This window comes from Petromyzon marinus, chromosome 21 (genome assembly GCF_048934315.1).
Source record: "Petromyzon marinus isolate PM22_M1 ecotype Great Lakes invasive population chromosome 21, UKy_Petmar_22M1.pri1.0, whole genome shotgun sequence".
NCBI classification, from domain to species: domain Eukaryota; kingdom Metazoa; phylum Chordata; class Hyperoartia; order Petromyzontiformes; family Petromyzontidae; genus Petromyzon; species Petromyzon marinus.
In genome coordinates, this window is record NC_133687.1 from 14,813,739 (window position 1) to 14,841,592 (window position 27,854).

Genomic DNA, 27,854 nt, shown 5'->3' on the forward strand with positions numbered 1-27,854 from the left:
CCTTCGTCTACGTTCTACATCCTCCGAGTCTCCAACACGTGGACCTGGACCCAAGCTGTGATCCGGTCCATTGTAGCTAGTTACGGTGTAATTAGTGTAGTTAATCTGGTGGTCACGTAGCTAGTTACGGTGTCATTAGTGTGGTTAGTCTGGTGGTCCACCACCATAGGTTGTTATCTGTTTAAGGGGCAGTTACCCCTTTGTGTTGGTATTAATAAATGTGTTGCCTCCAAAGAGTACGTCTGCGACTCAGTTGAACTCACTACGGATGTATCAATTTCATCTGCCAATGACTAACTCTTCTATTGCCTTTCCCCCTAACTTTCACTTTGGAGCAGAACCTGATCGCACAACTTCTCCTGGACCTGGTAAGAAGCCACGCCTCTCTTGTGTACATCACAGTGGTGCCACTGTCACATTTGTTTGTGGAACAAAGCCTAAAAAGTACCGTGCAACAAAGTATTGAATGTTGTAGTTGCAAAACTTCCGATGAACAAATGCAGCACGCGAGCCTCACCTGGTGCACGACATAACCGTGATGTCTTTCTGCAGTCGGTTGCCAGTCCTACCCGTGCCTTAACGGTGGTACTTGTGAGGATCGGTGGTCCTACCCCAGCCACTGGTGCTACTGCAGCCCACCGTGGACCGGCAGCAACTGTGATTATGGTGAGAGGACATCGCTCTCTTTGTGTTTCTGTCCTTGCACCCACATACTACGACGTTTCGATCGCAACACAAGCGGTCGTCATCAAGAAAAGGTGGTTAGCCTCTAAAGGCAAACTGTTTATAAAGATTTGAAATGGGCTTAGTCCAAGTGTCATCAGAATGGGCGGGGCAGCTAATGTTAATGTAAGTGGTGGTACTCGTAGAGGGCAACGACAGCACTGGTGGTGGGCTTCCACCAATAAAGGGCTACTGCTAGTGGTGATGGTAGTAGTGGGCAGTGATGGTCCCGGTGGTGGGCTTCCACCAATTAAAGGTATGCCAGATCTAAAATGGAAACATTACAGCCAGTTATGACGTAAACTTATTGATAACGTCCTTCCAGTGATTGCTGAGTTGGTACCCATATTCTCGGTTGAAATTGTGTCCATGTCTGTATATATGGACGGCTTCATGAACGAATCTTTGTTGAAAGCCAGTGGGTTAGCGAAAGTACCTTCGTCTTAGAGAAATCAATTTCGTGTGAGCCCACCGCATTAAAACAATGATCAGCCACGGCCAGGTTATTGGTCCTTCCGTGTTTCAGATCTGCCTTATGTTCATGAACACGGTCCGAGACATGTCGCTTAGTTTCGCAAATGTAATTACTGCTGCAGACACAGCTTAGTTTGTAGACTCCGGTGTATTGCATGTCAGGGCTCACATCCTTGACAGATGGGATCAGATCAGGAATTTTACGTTCTGTGTTAAATATAACTTGGATCTTGTGTTTGCTTATGATTTTGGAAATATTTTTAGTGACCCCTGCTATGTATGGCAAGGTGATGGTTTTGATTGGTTCCTCAGATGGTTCTTTCCCAACCTTTGTGGTGATAGCTTTACGGATTGTGTAGTCTGAATATCCATTTGTCTTGAGAGCTTGGTGTACGTCTTCCAGTTCACTGGATAGGTGGTGATGGTCGGAAATACATCGAGCTCTATGGTGTAGAGTTTTGATGAGGGAATTCTTCTGCGATAAATGGTGGTGGGAGTCATATTTTAGGTAGGCATCCGTATGGGTGGCTTTCCTGTAGACAGTGTCCCATTGAGCCATCTGGTCTCTTTTCGATTCAAACTTCCAAGATTGGTAGCTTGCCATCCTTTTCCATCTCCATGGTGAATTTGATGGTTGGGTGTATGGAATAAACATTTTGCCTTTAGAGGCTAACTGCCTTTTTCTGATGACGACCGCTTGTGTTGCGATCGAAACACTGTGCAATGCCGGCCCTAAAGAGGCACGGCATGCGATGTAATGACATCGCGGACACCACGTGGATGTGAGTGCAGTACGAGCTCTCGAGGGGCTCGGTGAGCGCTGGATGGCACCACGCTCTGCGTGCAGTGCCGGCCCCTACAGGATAGGGTGTGGGAGTGCCGGCCACGGGAATGGGGTTACTATAGACCGTGGCACTCTGGTTTACCCCAGAGGACACGTTACCAGTTGAGCCTACACAGGGGTCCCAAGTGGGGCTAAGGGTGGTCACGTGTCAGGTCTGAGTCCCTGCTCGAGAATTCTCGAAGGTGGTGGTGACTAAGGGCGGAGCCAGCCACGCCGCAGATGATGTAAGCCGGGTCCCCCAGAGGGACCGGCTGCTGTTGTTCATCCTGAAGAAACTTTCGTCTACGTTCCATGTCCTCCGAGTCTCCAACACGTGGACCTGGACCAAAGCTGTGATCCGGTCCATTGTAGCTAGTTACGGTGTAATTAGTGTAGTTAGTCTGGTGGTCACGTAGCTAGTTACGGTGTAATTAGTGTAGTTAGTCTGGTGGTCACCTAGCTAGTTACGGTGTGACTAGTGTAGTTAATCTGCTGGTCCACCACCATAGGTTGTTATCTGGTTAAGGGGCAGTTACCCCTTTGTGTTGGTATTAATAAATGTGTTGCCTTCAAAGAGTACGTCTGCGACTCAGTTGAACTCACTACCGATGTATCAATTTTATCTGCCAATGACTAACTATTCAATTGCCTTTTCCCCATAACTTTCACTTTGGAGCAGATCTTGCTTATACGACTACTCCTGGACCTGGTAAGAAGCCACGCCTCTCTTGTGTACATCACAGTGGTACCACTGTCACATTGGTTTGTGGAAAAAAACGTAAAAAGTACCGTGCGACAAAGTCTTGAATTTTGTATTTGCAAAACTTCCGATGAACAATTGAAGCACACGAGCCTCACCTGGTGCACGGCATAACGGTGATGTCTTTCTGCAGTCGGTTGCCAGTCCTACCCGTGCCTTAACGGTGGTACTTGTAATGATCAGTGGTCCTACCCCGGCCACTGGTGCGACTGCAGCCCACCGTGGACCGGCAGCAACTGTGAATATGGTGAGAGGACATCGCTCTCTTTGTGCTTCTTTCCTTGCACCCACATTTATTTATGTCATCAGCCATGGTCAATGGTCCCAGGTACACCCCTACCTCGCCAACCCACTCTGACCAGTGTGGTGAGGTCTGATCTGACATGACTTACACAACGTGGGGAAGCCCCTCATCCAGCAGTGGACTTACAGTGAGCGGCTCATTGTTTTATAATCCAACAGCAGGTGGGGTTGTACTCGGCACAAATCTACATTGGCCCCAAACAGAAAGTGGTCTTTTTTCGCCATGGTGAAGAGTGACCGACAGTTTTGAAGCAAAGCACACGAGCCAGCCAATCACGAGCCCATGTTGAAGCAGTGAGCCATCCGGCCAGGAGTACTCACCTCTACACTCACTGTTACCCTGACCTCGGCTCCACCTGCCTTAACCACACTCCTACTTAACGTCTTGTTCACTTTTTCAGTTTTCATGTACGACACACAGCAAACACTTGTTAATTTTTATTATGATTAATGCGTTGTTATGTGAATGTTCACTAAACAAAATGAGTGCTCATCCACAATAGAGTTAAACTATTACTAGAAACAAACAACCTTAATCTATATTTGTGTATGTTTGTCTCTTGTATGGCTGCAAATTCATCATCTGCAGTGATCACGACTGGTAAGTTATCACGTCAGCGCTCTTCACAAGGTGGTCCTATTGGGTTGCCCTTGAACTAACGTTCGTGGAATGTCCGTTAGTAACATTGCTTGGTGAAATCCGTTGTTATGGTATAAACACAGTATAGCAAATCTTATACATAAACCTTGACTTAAAGATTTCGTGACTGCAGGAATTAATATTCTTTGGGTCTTTTCGTAAAGTCACGTGGATAGGTTCAAAGGAAATAACAAAAACTACGACGTTTCGATCACAACGCAAGCGGTCGTCATCAGGAAAAGGTGGTTAGCCTCTAAAGGCAAACTGTTTATAAAGGTTTGAAATGGGCATAGCCCAAGTGTCATCAGCATGGGCGGGGCAGCTAATGTCAATGTAAGTGATGGTACTCGTAGAGGGCAACAACAACGCTGGTGGTGGGATTCCACCAATTAAAAGGCTGCCAAGTAATCATTGCACTTTGCTTTACACACTCACACTGTTGACGGTGAAGGTTGCTGCTAAAGCTGATGGTACTCGTAGAGGGCCATGACGGCACTGGTGGTGTGCTTCCACCAACAAAGGGCTGCCAGGTCGAAAATGGAAACATTCCAGCCAGTTATAACTTAAACTGGTTGATAACGACCTTCCAGTGATTGCTGAGTTTGTACCCATCTTCTCGGTTGAAATTGTGTCTATGTCTTATATATGGATGGCTACATGAACAAATCTTTGTTGATAGCCAGTAGGTTTGCAAAGTACCTTCGTCTTAGAGAAATCAATTTCGTGTGAGCCCACCGCATTAAAACAATGATCATCCACGGCCAGGGTATTGGTCCTTCCGTGTTTCAGATCTGCCTTATGTTCATGAACACGGTCCGAGACATGCTGCTTAGTTTCCCAAATGTAATTACTGCTGCAGACACAGCTTAGTTTGTAGACCCCGGTGTATTGCATGTCAGGGCTCACATCCTTCACAGATGGGATCAGATCAGGAATTTTATGTACTGTGTTAAATATAACTTGGATCTTGTGTTTGCTTATGATTTTGGAAATCTTTTTAGTGACCCCTGCTATGTATGGCAAGGTGATGGTTTTGATTGGGTCCTCAGATGGTTCTTTCCCAACGGTTGGAGTGATAGCTTTACGGATTGTGTAGTCTGAATATCCATTTGTCTTGAGAGCTTGGTGTACGTCTTCCAGTTCACTGGATAGGTGGTGATGGTCGGAAATACATCGAGCTCTATGGTGTAGAGTTTTGATGAGGGAATTCTTCTGCGATAAATGGTGGTGGGAGTCAGATTTTAGGTAGGCATCCGTATGGGTGGCTTTCCTGTAGACAGAGTGTCCCATTGAGCCATCTGGTCTCTTTTTGATTCAAACTTCCAAGATTGGTAGCTTGCCATCTATTTCCACCTCCATGGTGAATTTGATGGTTGGGTATATGGAATAAACATTTTGCCTTTAGAGGCTAATCGCCTTTTTCTGATGACGACCGCTTGTGTTGCGAGCGAAATGCCGTAGTTTTTGTTATTTTCTTTGAACCCATCTACGTGACTTTACCGAAAGACCCAAAGAGTATCTTACACATGCTTTAACAACATCTAATATTCCATAATTCAGACACGTAAGTATGATGATGTAATTTGTAAATTAAAGAGAATTGTGAAGATCTGGATCAAACATATGTGACAGTGATTGTGAACTGTGTTAGATACCATTCTTATGGCAAGAACTAAGTTCGCTAATATAAAACAGTAACAATGTGTAGTGACATCGCGGATGTCACTGTGCAATGCCGGCCCTAGAGAGGCACGGCGTGCGATGTACTGACATCGCGGACACCACGTGAATGTGAGTGCAGTACCAGCTCTCGAATGGCTCGGTGAGCGCTGGATGGCACCACACTCTGCGTGCAGTGCCGGCCTCTACAGGATAGGGTGTGGGAGTGCCGGCCATGGGAATGGGGTTACTAAGGGCCATGGCACTCTGGTTTACCCCAGAGGACACGTCACCAGTTGAGTCTACACAGGGGGCCCAAATGGGGGCTAAGGGTGGTCACGTGTCAGGTCTGAGATCCTGCTCGAGAATTCTCGAAGGTGGTCGTGACTAAGGGCGGAGCCAGCCACGCCGCAGAGGATCTAAGCCGGGTCCCCCAGATGGACCGGCTGCTGTTGTTCATCCTGAAGAAACCTTCGTCTACGTTCTATGTCCTCCGAGTCTCCAACACGTGGACCTGGACCAAAGCTGTGATCCGGTCCATTGTAGCCAGTTACGGTGTAATTAGTGTAGTTAGTCTGGTGGTCACGTAGCTAGTTACGGTGTAATTAGTGTAGTTAGCCTGGTGGTCACGTAGCTAGTTACGGTGTAATTAGTGTAGTTAGTCTGGTGGTCACGTTGCTAGTTACGGTGTGACTAGTGTAGTTAGTCTGGTGGTCCACCACCATAGGTTGTTATCTGGTTAAGGGGCAGTTACCCCTTTGAGTTGGTGTTAATAAATGTGTTGCCTCCAAAGAGTACGTCTGCGACTCAGTTGAACTCACTACGGATGTATCAATTTCATCTCCCAATGACTAACTCTATTTTTGCCTTTCCCCCCCTAACTTTCACTTTGGAGCAGAACTTGCTCATACGACTACTCCTGGACCTGGTAAGAAGCCACGCCTCTCTTGTGTACATCACAGTGGTGCCACTGTCACATTTGTTTGTGGAACAAAGAATAAAAAGTACCGTGCAACAAAGTATTGAATGTTGTAGTTGCAAAACTTCCGATGAACAAATGCAGCACGCGAGCCTCACCTGGTGCACGACATAACCGTGATGTCTTTCTGCAGTCGGTTGCCAGTCCTACCCGTGCCTTAACGGTGGTACTTGTGAGGATCGGTGGTCCTACCCCAGCCACTGGTGCTACTGCAGCCCACCGTGGACCGGCAGCAACTGTGATTATGGTGAGAGGACATCGCTCTCTTTGTGTTTCTGTCCTTGCACCCACATACTACGACGTTTCGATCGCAACACAAGCGGTCGTCATCAAGAAAAGGTGGTTAGCCTCTAAAGGCAAACTGTTTATAAATATTTGAAATGGGCTTAGTCCAAGTGTCATCAGAATGGGCGGGACAGCTAATGTTAATGTAAGTGATGGTACTCGTAGAGGGCAACGACAGCACTGGTGGTGGGCTTCCACCAATAAAGGGCTACTGCTAGTGGTGATGGTAGTAGTGGGCAGTGATGGTCCCGGTGGTGGGCTTCCACCAATTAAAGGTATGCCAGATCTAAAATGGAAACATTACAGCCAGTTATGACGTAAACTGGTTGATAACGTCCTTCCAGTGATTGCTGAGTTGGTACCCATATTCTCGGTTGAAATTGTGTCCATGTCTGTATATATGGACGGCTTCATGAACGAATCTTTGTTGAAAGCCAGTGGGTTACCGAAGTACCTTCGTCTTAGAGAAATCAATTTCGTGTGAGCCCACCGCATTAAAACAATGATCAGCCATGGCCAGGTTATTGGTCCTTCCGTGTTTCAGATCTGCCTTATGTTCATGAACACGGTCCGAGACATGTCGCTTAGTTTCGCAAATGTAATTACTGCTGCAAACACAGCTTAGTTTGTAGACTCCGGTGTATTGCATGTCAGGGCTCACATCCTTGACAGATGGGATCAGATCAGGAATTTTACGTACTGTGTTAAATATAACTTGGATCTTGTGTTTGCTTATGATTTTGGAAATATTTTTAGTGACCCCTGCTATGTATGGCAAGGTGATGGTTTTGATTGGTTCCTCAGATGGTTCTTTCCCAACCTTTGGGGTGATAGCTTTACGGATTGTGTAGTCTGAATATCCATTTGTCTTGAGAGCTTGGTGTACGTCTTCCAGTTCACTGGATAGGTGGTGATGGTCGGAAATACATCGAGCTCTATGGTGTAGCATTTTGATGAGGGAATTCTTCTGCGATAAATGGTGGTGGGAGTCATATTTTAGGTAGGCATCCGTATGGGTGGCTTTCCTGTAGACAGTGTCCCATTGAGCCATCTGGTCTCTTTTCGATTCAAACTTCCAAGATTGGTAGCTTGCCATCCTTTTCCATCTCCATGGTGAATTTGATGGTTGGGTGTATGGAATAAACATTTTGCCTTTAGAGGCTAACTGCCTTTTTCTGATGATGACCGCTTGTGTTCTGATCGAAACACTGTGCAATGCCGGCCCTAAAGAGGCACGGCATGCGATGTAATGACATCGCGGACACCACGTGGATGTGAGTGCAGTACGAGCTCTCGAGGGGCTCGGTGAGCGCTGGATGGCACCACGCTCTGCGTGCAGTGCCGGCCCCTACAGGATAGGGTGTGGGAGTGCCGGCCACGGGAATGGGGTTACTATAGACCGTGGCACTCTGGTTTACCCCAGAGGACACGTTACCAGTTGAGCCTACACAGGGGTCCCAAGTGGGGCTAAGGGTGGTCACGTGTCAGGTCTGAGTCCCTGCTCGAGAATTCTCGAAGGTGGTCGTGACTAAGAGCGGAGCCAGCCACGCCGCAGATGATCTAAGCCGGGTCCCCCAGAGGGACCGGCTGCTGTTGTTCATCCTGAAGAAACTTTCGTCTACGTTCCATGTCCTCCGAGTCTCCAACACGTGGACCTGGACCAAAGCTGTGATCCGGTCCATTGTAGCTAGTTACGGTGTAATTAGTGTAGTTAGTCTGGTGGTCACGTAGCTAGTTACGGTGTAATTAGTGTAGTTAGTCTGGTGGTCACGTAGCTAGTTACGGTGTCATTAGTGTGGTTAGTCTGGTGGTCCACCACCATAGGTTGTTATCTGGTTAAGGGGCAGTTACCCCTTTGTGTTGGTATTAATAAATGTGTTGCCTTCAAAGAGTACGTCTGCGACTCAGTTGAACTCACTACGGATGTATCAATTTCATCTGCCAATGACTAACTATTCAATTGCCTTTTCCCCATCACTTTCACTTTGGAGCAGATCTTGCTCATACGACTACTCCTGGACCTGGTAAGAAGCCACGCCTCTCTTGTGTACATCACAGTGGTGCCACTGTCACATTTGTTTGTGGAACAAAACGTAAAAAAGTACCGTGCGACAAAGTCTTGAATTTTGTATTTGCAAAACTTCCGATGAACAATTGAAGCACACGAGCCTCACCTGGTGCACGGCATAACGGTGATGTCTTTCTGCAGTCGGTTGCCAGTCCTACCCGTGCCTTCACGGTGGTACTTGTAATGATCAGTGGTCCTACCCCGGCCACTGGTGCGACTGCAGCCCACCGTGGACCGGCAGCAACTGTGAATATGGTGAGAGGACATCGCTCTCTTTGTGCTTCTGTCCTTGCACCCACATTTATTTATGTCATTAGCCATGGTCAATGATCCCAGGTACACCCCTACCTCGCCAACCCACTCTGACCAGTGTGGTGAGGTCTGATCTGACATGACTTACACAACGTGGGGAAGCCCCTCATCCATGTTTTATAATCCAACAGCAGGTGGGGTTGTACTCGGCACAAATCTACATTGGCCCTAAATAGAAAGTGGTCGTTTTTCGCCATGGTGAAGAGTAACCGACAGTTTTGAAGCAAAGCACACGAGCCAGCCAATCACGAGCCCATGTTGAAGCAGCGAGCCATCCGGCCACGAGTACTCACCTCTACACTCACTGTAACCCTGACCTCTGCTCCACCTGCCTTAACCACACTCCTACTTAACATCTTGTTCACTTTTTCAGTTTTCATGTATGCCACACAGCAAATACTTGTTAATTTTTATTGTGATTAATGCGTTGTTATGTGAATGTTCACTAAACAAAATGAGTGCTCATCAACCATAGAGCTAAACTATTACTAGAAACAAACAACCCTAATCTATATTTGTGTATGTTTGTCTCTTGTATGGCTGCAAATTCATCATCTGCAGTGATCACGACTGGTAAGTTATCACGTCAGCGCTCTTCACAAGGTGGTCCTATTGGGTTGCCCTTGAACTAACGTTCATGGAACGTCCGCTAGTAACATTGCTTGGTGAAATCGGTTGTTGTGGTATAAACACAGTATAGCATATCTTATGCATAAATCTTGACTTAAAGATTTCGTGACTGAAGGAATTCATATTCTTTGGGTCTTTTCGTAAAGTCACGTAGATAGGTTCAAAGGAAATAACAAAAACTACGACGTTTCGATCACAACACAAGCGGTCGTCATCAGGAAAAGGTGGTTAGCCTCTAAAGGCAAACTGTTTATAAAGGTTTGAAATGGGCATAGCCCAAGTGTCATCAGCATGGGCGGGGCAGCTAATGTCAATGTAAGTGATGGTACTCGTACAGGGCAACAACAACGCTGGTGGTGGGATTCTACCAATTAAAGGGCTGCCAAGTAATCATTGCACCTCGCTTTACACACTCACACTGTTGACGGTGAAGGTTGCTGCTAAAGCTGATGGTACTCGTAGAGGGCCATGACGGCACTGGTGGTGTGCTTCCACCAACAAAGGGCTGCCAGGTCGAAAATGGAAACATTACAGCCAGTTATGACGTAAACTGGTTGATAACGTCCTTCCAGTGATTGCTGAGTTTGTACCCATCTTCTCGATTGAAATTGTGTCTATGTCTGTATATATGGATGGCTACATGAACAAATCTTTGTTGATAGCCAGTGGGTTTGCAAAGTACCTTCGTCTTATAGAAATAAATTTCGTGTCAGCCCACCGCATTAAAACAATGATCATCCACGGCCAGGATATTGGTCCTTCCGTGTTTCAGATCTGCCTTATGTTCATGAACACGGTCCGAGACATGTCGCTTAGTTTCCCAAATGTAATTCCTGCTGCAGACACAGCTTAGTTTGTAGACTCCAGTGTATTGCATGTCAGGGCTCACATCCTTCACAGATGGGATCAGATCAGGAATTGTACGTACTGTGTTAAATATAACTTGGATCTTGTGTTTGCTTATGATTTTGGAAATCTTTTTAGTGACCCCTGCTATGTATGGCAAGGTGATTGTTTTGATTGGGTCCTCAGATGGTTCTTTCCCAACGGTTGGAGTGATAGCTTTACGGATTGTGTAGTCTGAATATCCAATTGTCTTGAGAGCTTGGTGTACGTCTTCCAGTTCACTGGATAGGTGGTGATGGTCGGAAATACATCGAGCTCTATGGTGTACAGTTTTGATGAGGGAATTCTTCTGCGATAAATGGTGGTGGGAGTCATATTTTAGGTAGGCATCCGTATGGGTGGCTTTCCTGTAGACAGTGTCCCATTGAGCCATCTGGTCTCTTTTCGATTCAAACTTCCAAGATTGGTAGCTTGCCATCCTTTTCCATCTCCATGGTGAATTTGATGGTTGGGTGTATGGAATAAACATTTTGCCTTTAGAGGCTAACCACCTTTTTCTGATGACGACCGCTTGTGTTGCGATCGAAACGTCGTAGTTTTTGTTATTTTCTTTGAACCTATCTACGTGACTTTACCGAAAGACTCAAAGAATATCTTAGGAATACTTTAACAACATCTAATATTCCATAATTCAGACACGTAAGTATGATGATGTAATTTGTAAATTACAGAGAATTGTGAAGATCTGGATCAAACATATGTGACAGTGATTGTGAACTGTGTTAGATACCATTCTTATGGCAAGAACTAAGTTCGCTAATATAAAACAGTAACAATGTGTGGTGACATCGCGTATGTCACTGTGCAATGCCGGCCCTAGAGAGGCACGGCGTGCGATGTAATGACATCGCGGACACCACGTGGATGTGAGTGCAGTACCAGCTCTCGAATGGCTCGGTGAGCGCTGGATGGCACCACACTCTGCGTGCAGTGCCGGCCTCTACAGGATAGGGTGTGGGAGTGCCGGCCATGGGAATGGGGTTACTAAGGGCCATGGCACTCTGGTTTACCCCAGAGGACACGTCACCAGTTGAGTCTACACAGGGGGCCCAAATGGGGGCTAAGGGTGGTCACGTGTCAGGTCTGAGATCCTGCTCGAGAATTCTCGAAGGTGGTCGTGACTAAGGGCGGAGCCAGCCACGCCGCAGAGGATCTAAGCCGGGTCCCCCAGATGGACCGGCTGCTGTTGTTCATCCTGAAGAAACCTTCGTCTACGTTCTATGTCCTCCGAGTCTCCAACACGTGGACCTGGACCAAAGCTGTGATCCGGTCCATTGTAGCCAGTTACGGTGTAATTAGTGTAGTTAGTCTGGTGGTCACGTAGCTAGTTACGGTGTAATTAGTGTAGTTAGCCTGGTGGTCACGTAGCTAGTTACGGTGTGATTAGTGTAGTTAATCTGGTGGTCACGTTGCTAGTTACGGTGTGACTAGTGTAGTTAGTCTGGTGGTCCACCACCATAGGTTGTTATCTGGTTAAGGGGCAGTTACCCCTTTGAGTTGGTGTTAATAAATGTGTTGCCTCCAAAGAGTACGTCTGCGACTCAGTTGAACTCACTACGGATGTATCAATTTCATCTCCCAATGACTAACTCTATTTTTGCCTTTCCCCCCCTAACTTTCACTTTGGAGCAGAACTTGCTCATACGACTACTCCTGGACCTGGTAAGAAGCCACGCCTCTCTTGTGTACATCACAGTGGTGCCACTGTCACATTTGTTTGTGGAACAAAGCATAAAAAGTACCGTGCAACAAAGTATTGAATGTTGTAGTTGCAAAACTTCCGATGAACAAATGCAGCACGCGAGCCTCACCTGGTGCACGACATAACCGTGATGTCTTTCTGCAGTCGGTTGCCAGTCCTACCCGTGCCTTAACGGTGGTACTTGTGAGGATCGGTGGTCCTACCCCAGCCACTGGTGCTACTGCAGCCCACCGTGGACCGGCAGCAACTGTGATTATGGTGAGAGGACATCGCTCTCTTTGTGTTTCTGTCCTTGCACCCACATACTACGACGTTTCGATCGCAACACAAGCGGTCGTCATCAAGAAAAGGTGGTTAGCCTCTAAAGGCAAACTGTTTATAAAGATTTGAAATGGGCTTAGTCCAAGTGTCATCAGAATGGGCGGGGCAGCTAATGTTAATGTAAGTGATGGTACTCGTAGAGGGCAACGACAGCACTGGTGGTGGGCTTCCACCAATAAAGGGCTACTGCTAGTGGTGATGGTAGTAGTGGGCAGTGATGGTCCCGGTGGTGGGCTTCCACCAATTAAAGGTATGCCAGATCTAAAATGGAAACATTACAGCCAGTTATGACGTAAACTGGTTGATAACGTCCTTCCAGTGATTGCTGAGTTGGTACCCATATTCTCGGTTGAAATTGTGTCCATGTCTGTATATATGGACGGCTTCATGAACGAATCTTTGTTGAAAGCCAGTGGGTTAGCGAAGTACCTTCGTCTTAGAGAAATCAATTTCGTGTGAGCCCACCGCATTAAAACAATGATCAGCCATGGCCAGGTTATTGGTCCTTCCGTGTTTCAGATCTGCCTTATGTTCATGAACACGGTCCGAGACATGTCGCTTAGTTTCGCAAATGTAATTACTGCTGCAGACACAGCTTAGTTTGTAGACTCCGGTGTATTGCATGTCAGGGCTCACATCCTTGACAGATGGGATCAGATCAGGAATTTTACGTACTGTGTTAAATATAACTTGGATCTTGTGTTTGCTTATGATTTTGGAAATATTTTTAGTGACCCCTGCTATGTATGGCAAGGTGATGGTTTTGATTGGTTCCTCAGATGGTTCTTTCCCAACCTTTGGGGTGATAGCTTTACGGATTGTGTAGTCTGAATATCCATTTGTCTTGAGAGCTTGGTGTACGTCTTCCAGTTCACTGGATAGGTGGTGATGGTCGGAAATACATCGAGCTCTATGGTGTAGCATTTTGATGAGGGAATTCTTCTGCGATAAATGGTGGTGGGAGTCATATTTTAGGTAGGCATCCGTATGGGTGGCTTTCCTGTAGACAGTGTCCCATTGAGCCATCTGGTCTCTTTTCGATTCAAACTTCCAAGATTGGTAGCTTGCCATCCTTTTCCATCTCCATGGTGAATTTGATGGTTGGGTGTATGGAATAAACATTTTGCCTTTAGAGGCTAACTGCCTTTTTCTGATGACGACCGCTTGTGTTCTGATCGAAACACTGTGCAATGCCGGCCCTAAAGAGGCACGGCATGCGATGTAATGACATCGCGGACACCACGTGGATGTGAGTGCAGTACGAGCTCTCGAGGGGCTCGGTGAGCGCTGGATGGCACCACGCTCTGCGTGCAGTGCCGGCCCCTACAGGATAGGGTGTGGGAGTGCCGGCCACGGGAATGGGGTTACTATAGACCGTGGCACTCTGGTTTACCCCAGAGGACACGTTACCAGTTGAGCCTACACAGGGGTCCCAAGTGGGGCTAAGGGTGGTCACGTGTCAGGTCTGAGTCCCTGCTCGAGAATTCTCGAAGGTGGTCGTGACTAAGAGCGGAGCCAGCCACGCCGCAGATGATCTAAGCCGGGTCCCCCAGAGGGACCGGCTGCTGTTGTTCATCCTGAAGAAACTTTCGTCTACGTTCCATGTCCTCCGAGTCTCCAACACGTGGACCTGGACCAAAGCTGTGATCCGGTCCATTGTAGCTAGTTACGGTGTAATTAGTGTAGTTAGTCTGGTGGTCACGTAGCTAGTTACGGTGTAATTAGTGTAGTTAGTCTGGTGGTCACGTAGCTAGTTACGGTGTCATTAGTGTGGTTAGTCTGGTGGTCCACCACCATAGGTTGTTATCTGGTTAAGGGGCAGTTACCCCTTTGTGTTGGTATTAATAAATGTGTTGCCTTCAAAGAGTACGTCTGCGACTCAGTTGAACTCACTACGGATGTATCAATTTCATCTGCCAATGACTAACTATTCAATTGCCTTTTCCCCATCACTTTCACTTTGGAGCAGATCTTGCTCATACGACTACTCCTGGACCTGGTAAGAAGCCACGCCTCTCTTGTGTACATCACAGTGGTGCCACTGTCACATTTGTTTGTGGAACAAAACGTAAAAAAGTACCGTGCGACAAAGTCTTGAATTTTGTATTTGCAAAACTTCCGATGAACAATTGAAGCACACGAGCCTCACCTGGTGCACGGCATAACGGTGATGTCTTTCTGCAGTCGGTTGCCAGTCCTACCCGTGCCTTCACGGTGGTACTTGTAATGATCAGTGGTCCTACCCCGGCCACTGGTGCGACTGCAGCCCACCGTGGACCGGCAGCAACTGTGAATATGGTGAGAGGACATCGCTCTCTTTGTGCTTCTGTCCTTGCACCCACATTTATTTATGTCATTAGCCATGGTCAATGATCCCAGGTACACCCCTACCTCGCCAACCCACTCTGACCAGTGTGGTGAGGTCTGATCTGACATGACTTACACAACGTGGGGAAGCCCCTCATCCATGTTTTATAATCCAACAGCAGGTGGGGTTGTACTCGGCACAAATCTACATTGGCCCTAAATAGAAAGTGGTCGTTTTTCGCCATGGTGAAGAGTAACCGACAGTTTTGAAGCAAAGCACATGAGCCAGCCAATCACGAGCCCATGTTGAAGCAGCGAGCCATCCGGCCACGAGTACTCACCTCTACACTCACTGTAACCCTGACCTCTGCTCCACCTGCCTTAACCACACTCCTACTTAACATCTTGTTCACTTTTTCAGTTTTCATGTATGCCACACAGCAAATACTTGTTAATTTTTATTGTGATTAATGCGTTGTTATGTGAATGTTCACTAAACAAAATGAGTGCTCATCAACCATAGAGCTAAACTATTACTAGAAACAAACAACCCTAATCTATATTTGTGTATGTTTGTCTCTTGTATGGCTGCAAATTCATCATCTGCAGTGATCACGACTGGTAAGTTATCACGTCAGCGCTCTTCACAAGGTGGTCCTATTGGGTTGCCCTTGAACTAACGTTCATGGAACGTCCGCTAGTAACATTGCTTGGTGAAATCGGTTGTTGTGGTATAAACACAGTATAGCATATCTTATGCATAAATCTTGACTTAAAGATTTCGTGACTGAAGGAATTCATATTCTTTGGGTCTTTTCGTAAAGTCACGTAGATAGGTTCAAAGGAAATAACAAAAACTACGACGTTTCGATCACAACACAAGCGGTCGTCATCAGGAAAAGGTGGTTAGCCTCTAAAGGCAAACTGTTTATAAAGGTTTGAAATGGGCATAGCCCAAGTGTCATCAGCATGGGCGGGGCAGCTAATGTCAATGTAAGTGATGGTACTCGTACAGGGCAACAACAACGCTGGTGGTGGGATTCTACCAATTAAAGGGCTGCCAAGTAATCATTGCCCCTCGCTTTACACACTCACACTGTTGACGGTGAAGGTTGCTGCTAAAGCTGATGGTACTCGTAGAGGGCCATGACGGCACTGGTGGTGTGCTTCCACCAACAAAGGGCTGCCAGGTCGAAAATGGAAACATTACAGCCAGTTATGACGTAAACTGGTTGATAACGTCCTTCCAGTGATTGCTGAGTTTGTACCCATCTTCTCGATTGAAATTGTGTCTATGTCTGTATATATGGATGGCTACATGAACAAATCTTTGTTGATAGCCAGTGGGTTTGCAAAGTACCTTCGTCTTATAGAAATAAATTTCGTGTCAGCCCACCGCATTAAAACAATGATCATCCACGGCCAGGGTATTGGTCCTTCCGTGTTTCAGATCTGCCTTATGTTCATGAACACGGTCCGAGACATGTCGCTTAGTTTCCCAAATGTAATTCCTGCTGCAGACACAGCTTAGTTTGTAGACTCCAGTGTATTGCATGTCAGGGCTCACATCCTTCACAGATGGGATCAGATCAGGAATTGTACGTACTGTGTTAAATATAACTTGGATCTTGTGTTTGCTTATGATTTTGGAAATCTTTTTAGTGACCCCTGCTATGTATGGCAAGGTGATTGTTTTGATTGGGTCCTCAGATGGTTCTTTCCCAACGGTTGGAGTGATAGCTTTACGGATTGTGTAGTCTGAATATCCAATTGTCTTGAGAGCTTGGTGTACGTCTTCCAGTTCACTGGATAGGTGGTGATGGTCGGAAATACATCGAGCTCTATGGTGTACAGTTTTGATGAGGGAATTCTTCTGCGATAAATGGTGGTGGGAGTCATATTTTAGGTAGGCATCCGTATGGGTGGCTTTCCTGTAGACAGTGTCCCATTGAGCCATCTGGTCTCTTTTCGATTCAAACTTCCAAGATTGGTAGCTTGCCATCCTTTTCCATCTCCATGGTGAATTTGATGGTTGGGTGTATGGAATAAACATTTTGCCTTTAGAGGCTAACCACCTTTTTCTGATGACGACCGCTTGTGTTGCGATCGAAACGTCGTAGTTTTTGTTATTTTCTTTGAACCTATCTACGTGACTTTACCGAAAGACTCAAAGAATATCTTAGGAATACTTTAACAACATCTAATATTCCATAATTCAGACCCGTAAGTATGATGATGAAGTTTGTAAATTACAGAGAATTGTGAAGATCTGGATCAAACATGTGACAGTGATTGTGAACTGTGTTAGATACCATTCTTATGGCAGGAACTAAGTTCGCTAATATAAAACAGTAACAATGTGTGGTGACATCGCGGATGTCACTGTGCAATGCCGGCCCTAGAGAGGCACGGCGTGCGATGTACTGACATCGCGGACACCACGTGGATGTGAGTGCAGTACCAGCTCTCGAGGGGCTCGGTGAGCGCTGGATGGCACCACACTCTGCGTGCAGTGCCGGACTCTACAGGATAGGGTGTGGGAGTGCCGGCCACGGGAATGGGGTTACTAAGGGCCATGGCACTCTGGTTTACCCCAGAGGACACGTCACCAGTTGAGTCTACACAGGGGGCCCAAATGGGGGCTAAGGGTGGTCACGTGTCAGGTCTGAGATCCTGCTCGAGAATTCTCGAAGGTGGTCGTGACTAAGGGCGGAGCCAGCCATGCCGCAGAAGATATAAGCCGGGTCCCCCAGAGGGACCGGCTGCTGTTGTTCATCCTGAAGAAACCTTTGTCTACGTTCTACGTCCTCCGAGTCTCCAACACGTGGACCTGGACCAAAGCTGTGGTCCAGTCCATTGTAGCTAGTTACGGTGTAATTAGTGTAGTTAGTCTGGTGGTCACGTAGCTAGTTACGGTGTCATTAGTGTGGTTAGTCTGGTTGTCACGTAGCTAGTTACGGTGTGACTAGTGTAGTTAGTCTGGTGGTCACGTAGCTAGTTACGGTGTCATTAGTGTAGTTAGTGTGGTGGTCACGTAGCTAGTTACGGTGTCATTAGTGTGGTTAGTCTGGTGGTCATGTAGCTAGTTACGGTGTGACTAGTGTAGTTAGTCTGGTGGTCACGTAGCTAGTTACGGTGTCATTAGTGTGGTTAGTCTGGTGGTCACGTAGCTAGTTACGGTGTAATTAGTGTAGTTAGTCTGGTGGTCACATAGCTAGTTACGGTGTGACTAGTGTAGTTAGTCTGGTGGTCACGTAGCTAGTTACGGTGTAATTAGTGTAGTTAGTTTGGTGGTCACGTAGCTAGTTACGGTGTAATTAGTGTAGTTAGTCTGGTGGTCACGTAGCTAGTTACGGTGTGACTAGTGTAGTTAGTCTGGTGGTCACGTAGCTAGTTACGGTATAATTAGTGTAGTTAGTCTGGTGGTCACGTAGCTAGTTACGGTGTAATTAGTGTAGTTAGTCTGGTGGTCACGTAGCTAGTTACGGTGTAATTAGTGTAGTTAGTCTGGTGGTCACGTAGCTAGTTACGGTGTGACTAGTGTAGTTAATCTGGTGGTCCACCACCATAGGTTGTTACCTGGTTAAGGGGTAGTTACCCCTTTGTGTTGGTATTAATAAATGTGTTGCCTCCAAAGAGTACGTCTGCGACTCAGTTGAACTCACTACGGATGTATCAATTTCATCTGCCAATGACTAACTCTATTATTGCCTTTTTCCCATAACTTTCATTTTGGAGCAGAACCTTATCGCACAACCTCTCCTGGACCTGGTAAGAAGCCACGCCTCTCTTGTGTACATCACAGTGGTGCCACTGTCACATTTGTTTGTGTAACAAAACGTAAAAAAGTACCGTGCAACAAAGTCTTGAATTTTGTAGTAGGAAAACTTCCGATGTACAATTGAAGCACACTAGCCTCACCTGGTGCACGACATAACGGTGATGTCTTTCTGCAGTCGGTTGCCAGTCCTACCCGTGCCTTCACGGTGGTACTTGTGAGGATCAGTGGTCCTACCCCGGCCACTGGTGCGACTGCAGCCCACCGTGGACCGGCAGCAACTGTGAATATGGTGAGAGGACATCGCTCTCTTTGTGCTTCTGTCCTTGCACCCACATTTATTTACATCATCAGCCATGGTCAATGATCCCAGGTACACCCCTACCTCGCCAACCCACTCTGACCAGTGTGGTGAGGTCTGATCTGACATGACTTACACAACGTGGCGAAGCCCCTCATCCAGCAGTGGTCTTACAGTGAGCGGCTCATTGTTTTATAATCCAACAGCAGGTGAGGTTGTACTCGGCACAAATCTACATTGGCCCCAAACAGAGTGACCGACAGTTTTGAATCAAAGCACACGAGCCAGCCAATCACGAGCCCATGTTGAAGCAGCGAGCCATCCGGCCACGAGTACTCACCTCTACACTCACTGTAATCCTGACCTCGACTCCATCTGCCTTAACCACACTCCTACTTAACGTCTTGTTCACTTTTTAAGTTTTGATGTACGCCACACAGCAAATACTTGTTAATCTTTTTTAAATAATTAATGCGTTGTTATGTGAATGTTCACTAAGCAAAATGAGTGCTTATCAACAATAAGCTAAACTAAAAATAGAAAAAACCACCCTAATCTATATTGTTGTATGATTGTCTCTTGTATGGCTGAATATTCATCATCTGCAGCGATCACGACTGGTAAGTTATCCCGTCAGCGCTGTGCACAAGGAGGCCCCATTGGGTTGCCCTTGAGCTAACATGCATGGAACGTCCGTTGGTAACATGCTTGGTGAAATTGGTTGTTGTGGTATGAACGCAGTGTCAAATTATAACCTTCCAGAATCATTCAACGACATAGTTTAGTCGGCCAATGTCATTTTGTTAAATACAGACAATAGTGAAGAACCACGGTTATCTTTACTTTGGGTTAGATCATGCAAGTATAAATGTTCCGTTAAACCCGCCACCACCCGATACATTTATTTTCACGCGGTCTCACCCAAAAACCTCTATTATGGATAATATTGGTCTCAAAAGCCTACTCCGTGTTAAACTTGTGTTATCTTCACGTGCATTATTATCATTAAACCTCCTTTGCCAGGTCCAAAATATAAGCATAGGGTTTTCCCCCTCTTTTTTGGCAACAAAACTGAAACCTTTTTACAAGGAATCATGTCTGCATTAACCACAATACTTGTGGCCAAAATGCAAACAAAAAACACACTGATAATATATTGGCATTGTCCTTGAATCTGATTGGTCCACACCAGAGACAGCTTTCTTTTGAGCCTCGTCTCAATTGGTGCTAGACCAGAGGACGCCAAAAGGCGTACAGCTCAAAGACAACGCCACTATCAAAGTAATGAGGGCTCGGGGTAAGCATCTACATCATTTGTTGCCAAAAAAAAGGGGAAAAACCCTATTCTTATATTTTGGTACTGGCAAAGGAGGTCTAATGATGTAGATGCTTACCCCCAGCTCTCATTACTATGATAGTGCATTGTCTTTGAGCTGTACGCCTTTTGGCGTCCTCTGGTCTAGCACCAATTGAGACGAGGCTCAAAAGAAAGCTGTCTCTGGTGTGGACAATCAGATTCAAGGACAATGCATATATTATCAAAGTGTGTTTTTTGTTTGCATTTTGACCACAAGTATTGTGGTTAATGCAGACATGATTCCTTGTAAAAAGGTTTCAGTTTTGTTGCCAGAAAAGAGGGGAAAACCCACGTGCAATATTAATGTTTCATGTACCGTGTGTGTTGTTTCTCTGGAGACCGATGGCCGATGGCCGATGTTCGGTGGCCGCATCGACGCCGTTCGTCGGGATATTTAACTGATCACCTCAAAGTTACTCATGAGCGGCATAGAACGTGTGCGGTCTGATTCTGTGTGTATCTCGTTCCATGTCTGCGTCACGCGGATCAGAACCACCTACCGCTCCACCCGGTAAGACTTCACTCGTTTCGCTTGGGCAAACAATAAAAAAGAATGGCCATCTCGCACGTTAAAATGCCACTCGAGATGTAGATTTATCTTTAACTTGTGGATAACCTCTCGAAAGAAAAATGGCATTTCCACAATTTGCTTAGGCACCGCGGTGGAGAGATGTTGACTACCTCGCCTGGTATACGGGAGTTTGTAGGTTCGATCCTGAACCCTGACGACGCCTGCTGTATATTTTGAGATTGCGTGTTGTCCCCGTGGTTGTCCACGTGGTTGTCCCCGTGGTTGTCCCCGTGGTCGCGTAGATTTTTCTCCGGGTCCTCCGGGTTTTCCCTTCACATTTAGAATCACGTGGTTGAGAGTATTTGGCTGCTATAGATTTCCACGTGATTTTCCACTTTGTTGAGCTGTCATTTGTGGCCAGATGGCTTCTGAAAAAGAGATAAATATCTCAGTGGGCCTTGCCTGGCAAAATAAATAAATACAACGTTAATGGTGACCCACAGATTAACCCAGCATTCAACATCAACGTTCGGCAACAGCCGTAACACACTATTGTGTGCACACTCGCACACTTCTTGCAGCCGTGAAGCTGATGAACTGCACGTCGCGCTACATGGAGCTGCAGATCCCGCTGAGCGAACTGAGCGAGCTCGGCCTCTCGTCGTCCGACGTCCACCTGGAGGACCCCTCGTGCCGTGGCTCCATCTCGGGGCAGTACCTGGTCCTGCACACCGACCTGCACGGCTGTGGCTCCACGCTGGAGGTATCGATCAGCGCGGCCGAGAGGCCTGGAAGGCTGCTCTCACCTAGCGATTGAGCACGCGGGATGGGCAAAGAGACCGCGGTTGCGCACCCAGTTGTTTTTGGGCCCAGGCTGTGATGGATGGTTTGCAGGGGGTCGTCGGTTCGACCCCGACCCTGACGCCTGCGGTATATTTGGAGTTTGCGTGTCTCTCTCTCTCTCTCTCCCCGTGGCCGAGTGGATTTTTCCGCGGGTTCTCCGGTTTTTCCCTCCACATTTATAATCAATGTGCATTTAGTTATTTGGCTGCTATACATTCCACAAGATAAGCCACTTCATTGGGCTACCATTTGTGGCCAGGTCACTTCTGAAAACGAGCTTTTTAGCTCAGTGGGCCTTACCTGGTAAAATAAAATAAAAGTTTAGTTTAAATCGTCGCAAACATCAGCAGCCAAGCGGCTACAGCTCCTCCTGGAGGCTCTACCATGGGTTTCAGCAAAGCAGGTCACCATGGGGGAAAAATGACTGAGGCTTAAATCTCCAGACTGCCCAGAAGTGGTTGTGGCATCAAGGCACGAGGCTTAGGATATTATCTGTGCCTGACACCTCCTTGAAATCCATAAACTGTTCATCCAACTCAACTTGTATGATGTGGGTACGCACACCAGTATGTGCGGCTCTGTAAATTGTCACACGCCTTTGTATTTTTCAATGCTGTTCTTTCTCTCTGCGTCTCTCCCCAGACAACCGATGCCAACACCATCGTGTACTCGAACACGGCCTACGGCTTCGTGCACGGAACCCGAGTCAAGAAACTGCGCGTCCCCATGCGCTGCTACATCGGCTCCGAGGGAAAGGTCATCGCGAGCTTCGCTCCCAGGTAACAAAAGCGGCAGCCACTCGCCAACAAGGCACAATCCCAGTTACTAATCCGCGATGAGTGACCGCACGAGCGCGGTACGCATCCGCAAAGGGGCATGGCGATGCTTATTAGAGGGACATCGGATTATAAGACCTTCAGGCGGTGGTGGGTTTGTACGACGCGTGCGCTGACGTGTCACTGCGGGTGTCTGTGCGCCCTCCGTCTCGCTGCAGGGTGTACGACAAGTACAGCTCGGGCACCTTCGACCTGAGCATCGCCATCTACACCAGCCAGGCCTTCAGCCAGGCCGTCCGCGCGTACCCATTCGAGGTGGACCTCGGAGCCCCGATCTACGCAGAGGTTGGAGAGACGAGCTTGCGTTGCGCGCACCGCTCACGGTCGCACGGCAGTGGAACAACCTTGATTTGAAGCTCTCATAAATCCTTTCGCTCTTTCTCTCCCCCTGCCGCCGCAGGGTGGATTTCCATACAGCTCTCTCATTGACATGCTCATTTCTCTGCTCCAGCAGACCCACCTCTCTCTCTGCCCCCCCCCCCTCTCTATTTAAGGCCACGACACAGAGGCATTGGGTCTCTGTGTGTCTATGTTGTGTGTCTCTCTCTGTGTGTCTCCGTGTTTGTGTTTGTCTCTCTCTCAAATTTAGTTCTACCTGATGACGATTGCTTGTGTTGCAATCGAAACGTCGTATTCTATTATTTAATTTATTTTCTTTCTACGTGACTTTACCCAAAGATCCAAAGAGTGTAACAAGTGGCACTGCCCACGGCTGCCTTCACATGGTTGCTGGATTGGTCGCGTAGGCCGGTGAAAGCCAAGGGCTCAACCGAAGTCGTCACAGCTACGTGAACGGCGTGCCAACTGTGCACTTGGCTGACTCCCAAGTGGCCGAGTCACCCAATGACCACTTTCACTTCTACCCAGTGACCACGCATTCCTCTTGTTTCACCAGATGCTGCTCAACTCCTACGATAACAGCCTGCAGCTCCTGCTAGAGACGTGCAAGGCTTCCCCGTACCCAGGCGCCACCGACAGCGAGTCCTACTTCATAATTCGAGATGGGTAAGAGAAGAATAACTAGAGAAACGCTTTTTTTTGTGAGTGACTAAAGCAGCCATAGACACGGTCCGGCTTTCCAACTGTGCCCCATGAGGTGGACAGCGGTTCCACTTTAAGTTCTTTTTTTTCTTTCTCTTCTCTCATCTGATAATGAACAAATGTCATTTCATTCCACGTTGCATCATTGGCAAGTTGACGGTCGGACAGAGAAGTTGAATGAAGGCATCCGCTCATTGCTCCTCCTGCCCAAGACCTGGATGACTTGAAAAACACTCAGAACTCGCTTGCCAGAATCTTACCAAAAGTCTCAGCATGAAAACATCTTAGTCCGGTCTTGGCCTATGTTCACTGCCTTCCTGTATAGATTGGAGTGGAGTTTAAGATTAGCTTTTTGACATATAATGTAGGTATGTAGGTTTAACTTATTTCGCACCGTACGTAGCCAACCATGCTGATCGGTGGTGCGGGATTAATTGTGACATGCCTAACAGTGGAATGCGGTTGTTGAAATTGCCACGGTGTAATTATGAATGTGTACGCTCGAACTTGCTCCTCTGAACTTGTGTTTTGTGGACTCTTTGTCTGCCAACTGCAGGTGCCAGGTGGATCCTTCCTACACCACCTACTACAGCGGCGACGAGAAGAGGCAGCACTTCAGCTTCCAGAGCGTGGAGTTCTTCAGCGGATCCCAGGTGCAAAATGCTCATCAGCCCTCATATGAGATGCCATTCGTAAATAAAATGGTCTCTCCAATGGTTGAAGTTGCACAGTGACAAGAGTGAAATATTGATCACTCAAGACATACACTGTGGTCTTGAATTTTTTTTAACAAATCGTGTTTTTACTGAATTAAAAAAAAATCGTTCTTGTAATTTTGGTAGCCGACCGCTGGTGTTAATGTTCCGAATTTGAAAAAAACCCCGAAAATTACTTCATTCCCACGTAGAAATATCGCCCTCTGTTGGCAGGATCTATCAATTTACAGGCCGGTGTGGATTACACCTTGAGCCCTGGGGGTCCCCTGCTCGTTACTGGGATACCTCCCCACCACACTCAAGGCGAGACTGCCAGGGGGAATTGAAATGATGGAGATAAAATGTTACATAAGGCACTTTGAAACGATGATGCATTGAAGCCCCACTACAAATGCAAGCCCTTATCCATTTCAGGAATTTGCAGCTTGGGATCTTAAGAGAATTCCTTTAAAAATAAATATGCGAGTGTCCTGATATAGACAAAGCAACCCTTCAATATGAATATTAAAACATGCAGACTCCGAACATATAGCCTGTCAAAAATGGTTTGTACGTGGGTAAATACTTTGTACATGCACCAACCATTTTCCTCCGCCAATCATTCCGTCGAATTTTATTTGTTACGTTGAAAGTTCCCACTGCGTTGTAGACACGTGCCAGCAAAGCCCCAATAATGTGATGTGAACCTGAGCTGGGAAAGCCTTATGTATTTATTGATCTGACCACAAATGATAGCTTACCGAAGCGGCTTTTCACGGGGACTTTTCTCGCAGCCAAAATACTCGAAACGCAAGTTTCTAAATGTGGAGGGAAAAACCTGAGGACCCGGATAAAAATCGACGTGACCACGGGGAGAGGAAACAAGCAAACTTTAAATATACAACAGACGTTAAGAGTCGGGATGTAACACAAATAAACCTTGAAAAAGAGGAAAAGTAACATAATGTGTCTCAACATGCATGTATCTCATCTCCTGGTTAAACACGGGATACTACTACTACGACTACTGCATCAGCTCCTCCAGTTAGCACGGTTGGCTATGTATGGTGCGAAAGAAGTTCAAGCATACATACATAGATACATCGGGTGTCTGTTGCTGTCCCTGGGCAGGTGTACCTGGAGTGCAACGTGCGCGTGTGCAACATCTCGGACGTGAGCTCGCGCTGCCGGCGAGGGTGCGTGCGGTCCAAGCGGTCCGTGCGTGACCTCGTCAGCCGGGAGAATCGCGCCGAGCACAAAGTGGACCTCTCCCAGGGCCCCGTGCTGCTCCGCAAGTCGCGCCAGGGTGAGCTGACGTTGGTTCATCGGTCGATGATCTCCAGTATGCTGGTGGTACGGATGCCGTGGCCGCCACGGTGGCGAAGATGTTAACTACCTCGCCTGGTATACAGGAGATCGTGGATTCCATTCAGACCCGGACGCCTGATGTATGTTTGGAGTTTTCGTGTCTCTCTCTCTCCCCGTGGCAGCGTGGATTTTTCTCCGGGTGTTCCGGTTTTTCCCTCCACATTTAGAAACGTGCGTTTAGATAATTTGGCTGATATTAAATTCCACATGATAAGCCACTTTGTTGAGCTATCGTTTGTTGGCCGGGTCGCTTCTGAAAAAAAACTACATTCCTCAGTGTTCCTTACCTGGTAAATACAAAAATAGTTTATATATTTTGAACACATCTCGCCAACAATTGTTCAGTTCTTTTCAACGTTTCCTACTAAAATTGAGATTCACGTCCTCACCAGTATTTATTGGCCGTTCTTGTTCGGGGGCCTCTACAGTTGAAGTGGGTGGAGCAGGCCTGGTCGCGGGCGTGCCCACCCTTGATATTACGTCAAATGTAGTCATGAACTGAACGATGCCATTAAAGTGACCTGACTTTGAAATGCACAATTGCGATACGGTTAGCGACGTCAACAAGACATACACTTATGCACTTTGCACTTGTGTCCTTTTGTTACGTTATTAATTTTAGTGACTTACCTTTCCTCTACTCCGCACTCCTTATCTTTTAGTTTGTTGTACTGTTGTTGTAACTTTCTGATCCGGTGCCCCCTACTGGACAGCTGTAAAAAAAAGAGCTTCACAGCTCATTGGATTCCTCCTCCGGGATAAATAAATATTCTGATTACGACACGCAAGGCGCCGGTGAGACCCGTCCATCTGATGGGTGCGGGGTGGACTTGTTGTTGTTGTTGTTGTGACTGCCGTGTTTACTATCCCCGCAGCTTCCGAAGTGAGCGGCTCGCTATCCGGAATGGTGTACGCGCTCGCCGCTGCTCTGACCGTGGCCGCTGTGTGCGTGGCCGTGGTGAAGATCTCCCGCATGCACAGCGCCGGCGTCCAGTACCAACTTCTCGTGCCCACCGAGGAGTGAAGAAGGGGCCAGAGGTCGCGCACTATTTAACCAGGGGCTCGCACCTTCCTTCCGAATCCTTCCTTCTGCCTAATTGCACATGTAATCTAATCGTTGGAGAGCGCTGATCAAATACTTTTTCGTGCGATCGAGAAGCACAACTGCTTTTTGTGTTTAGTTTGTTGTCCTTCCCCGGCAACTCCGATTGGCTACGAAAGAAGTTCAACGTACACTTTCATAACAACTTTGATTTGAACTCGCAAAGTCTCAGGTTTTATCACGAAGGTGGTTTGTGACGATCATGCACTGAATGATACCGGGGTGTACCATTAGGATGCGCTAACGCTCCGCGCGCGATAATATCCACAATCTCTGCTGAGTTGATGTAAGGATGAGCTGAGTGCTGTTCGCAGTGTGTGGTGTGTTCAGTGGTGTGATCGAGCACCAGGCGTAAAACATTTTGATTCCAACAATACGTATCGAGTGCCATATGTCAATAGGAGAGCACTTACATTTATATCTGATTAAGCAATTGTTTAAAAAATGTTGATTGCTCTGATTGAAGATGATGGACCTGACTGGGCGTGTCCGTGTTTAGATCTGCTCATTAAACGCACTTTTATCTGCAAAACTTGTCTCATTTTCAATGAACATGTCATCAATGGGAACGTATCGGTAGTACGCGTATAGACGTGTTGTCAACCCACTGCCGAATGAGGGTCTACCCATGGCCCTGCCTCACTTGGAGGTTAGTTTACCTTATTTCTCCAGGCTGGTGAGCATGGGCTGCCAGCTTTAACGTGTAGCACAACGATTTACTTTGCTCCACTGCCCACAATGTGTATATCCACAGAGCTCTGTCACAGAACCTGTGTGGTGATGTACATAGTGGTCACCCATCCAAGCACCATCCTGGCTCAGCCCTGCTTAGACTTCGAGATTGGACGCATTCCGGGCGATCTGGTCACAGACCTATGTTAGATAACCAACCGCAAGGGACCATTTGCAACTGTAAACATATAAATGTTCAGTACCATTTAAGGCATCGTCATTTCATATGGCACATGAAAAGCAACTGACACCCATTCTAACTCTATACGTAAAGTAGAGTACATCCCAGACTATGGTAGAGTAAATGTATATTTTTTGTTATTTTTTGTTATTTTCTTTGCAACCTATCTACGTGACTTTACCGAAAGTCCCAAGAATATGAATTCCTGCAGTCATGA

General features: G+C 47.0%; 1 protein-coding gene across 1 annotated transcript; it reads left to right on the top strand.

The window, feature by feature from the left end:
• The first annotated feature begins 268 nt into the window (after positions 1 to 268).
• LOC116944543 (uncharacterized) lies at positions 269 to 27,250 on the top strand. Its single transcript, XM_076068359.1, has 24 exons — positions 269 to 368; positions 553 to 666; positions 2,700 to 2,729; positions 2,914 to 3,027; positions 3,673 to 3,684; positions 6,281 to 6,310; positions 6,495 to 6,608; positions 8,641 to 8,670; positions 8,856 to 8,969; positions 9,588 to 9,599; positions 12,195 to 12,224; positions 12,409 to 12,522; positions 14,555 to 14,584; positions 14,770 to 14,883; positions 18,634 to 18,663; positions 18,849 to 18,962; positions 20,819 to 20,839; positions 21,421 to 21,602; positions 22,325 to 22,461; positions 22,677 to 22,803; positions 23,414 to 23,523; positions 24,116 to 24,212; positions 25,386 to 25,560; positions 26,498 to 27,250. The coding sequence occupies exons 1-24, from the start codon at positions 269 to 271 to the stop codon at positions 26,644 to 26,646; spliced, it is 2,100 nt and encodes a 699-aa protein (XP_075924474.1). The 3' UTR covers positions 26,647 to 27,250.
• Positions 27,251 to 27,854: the final 604 nt, after the last annotated feature.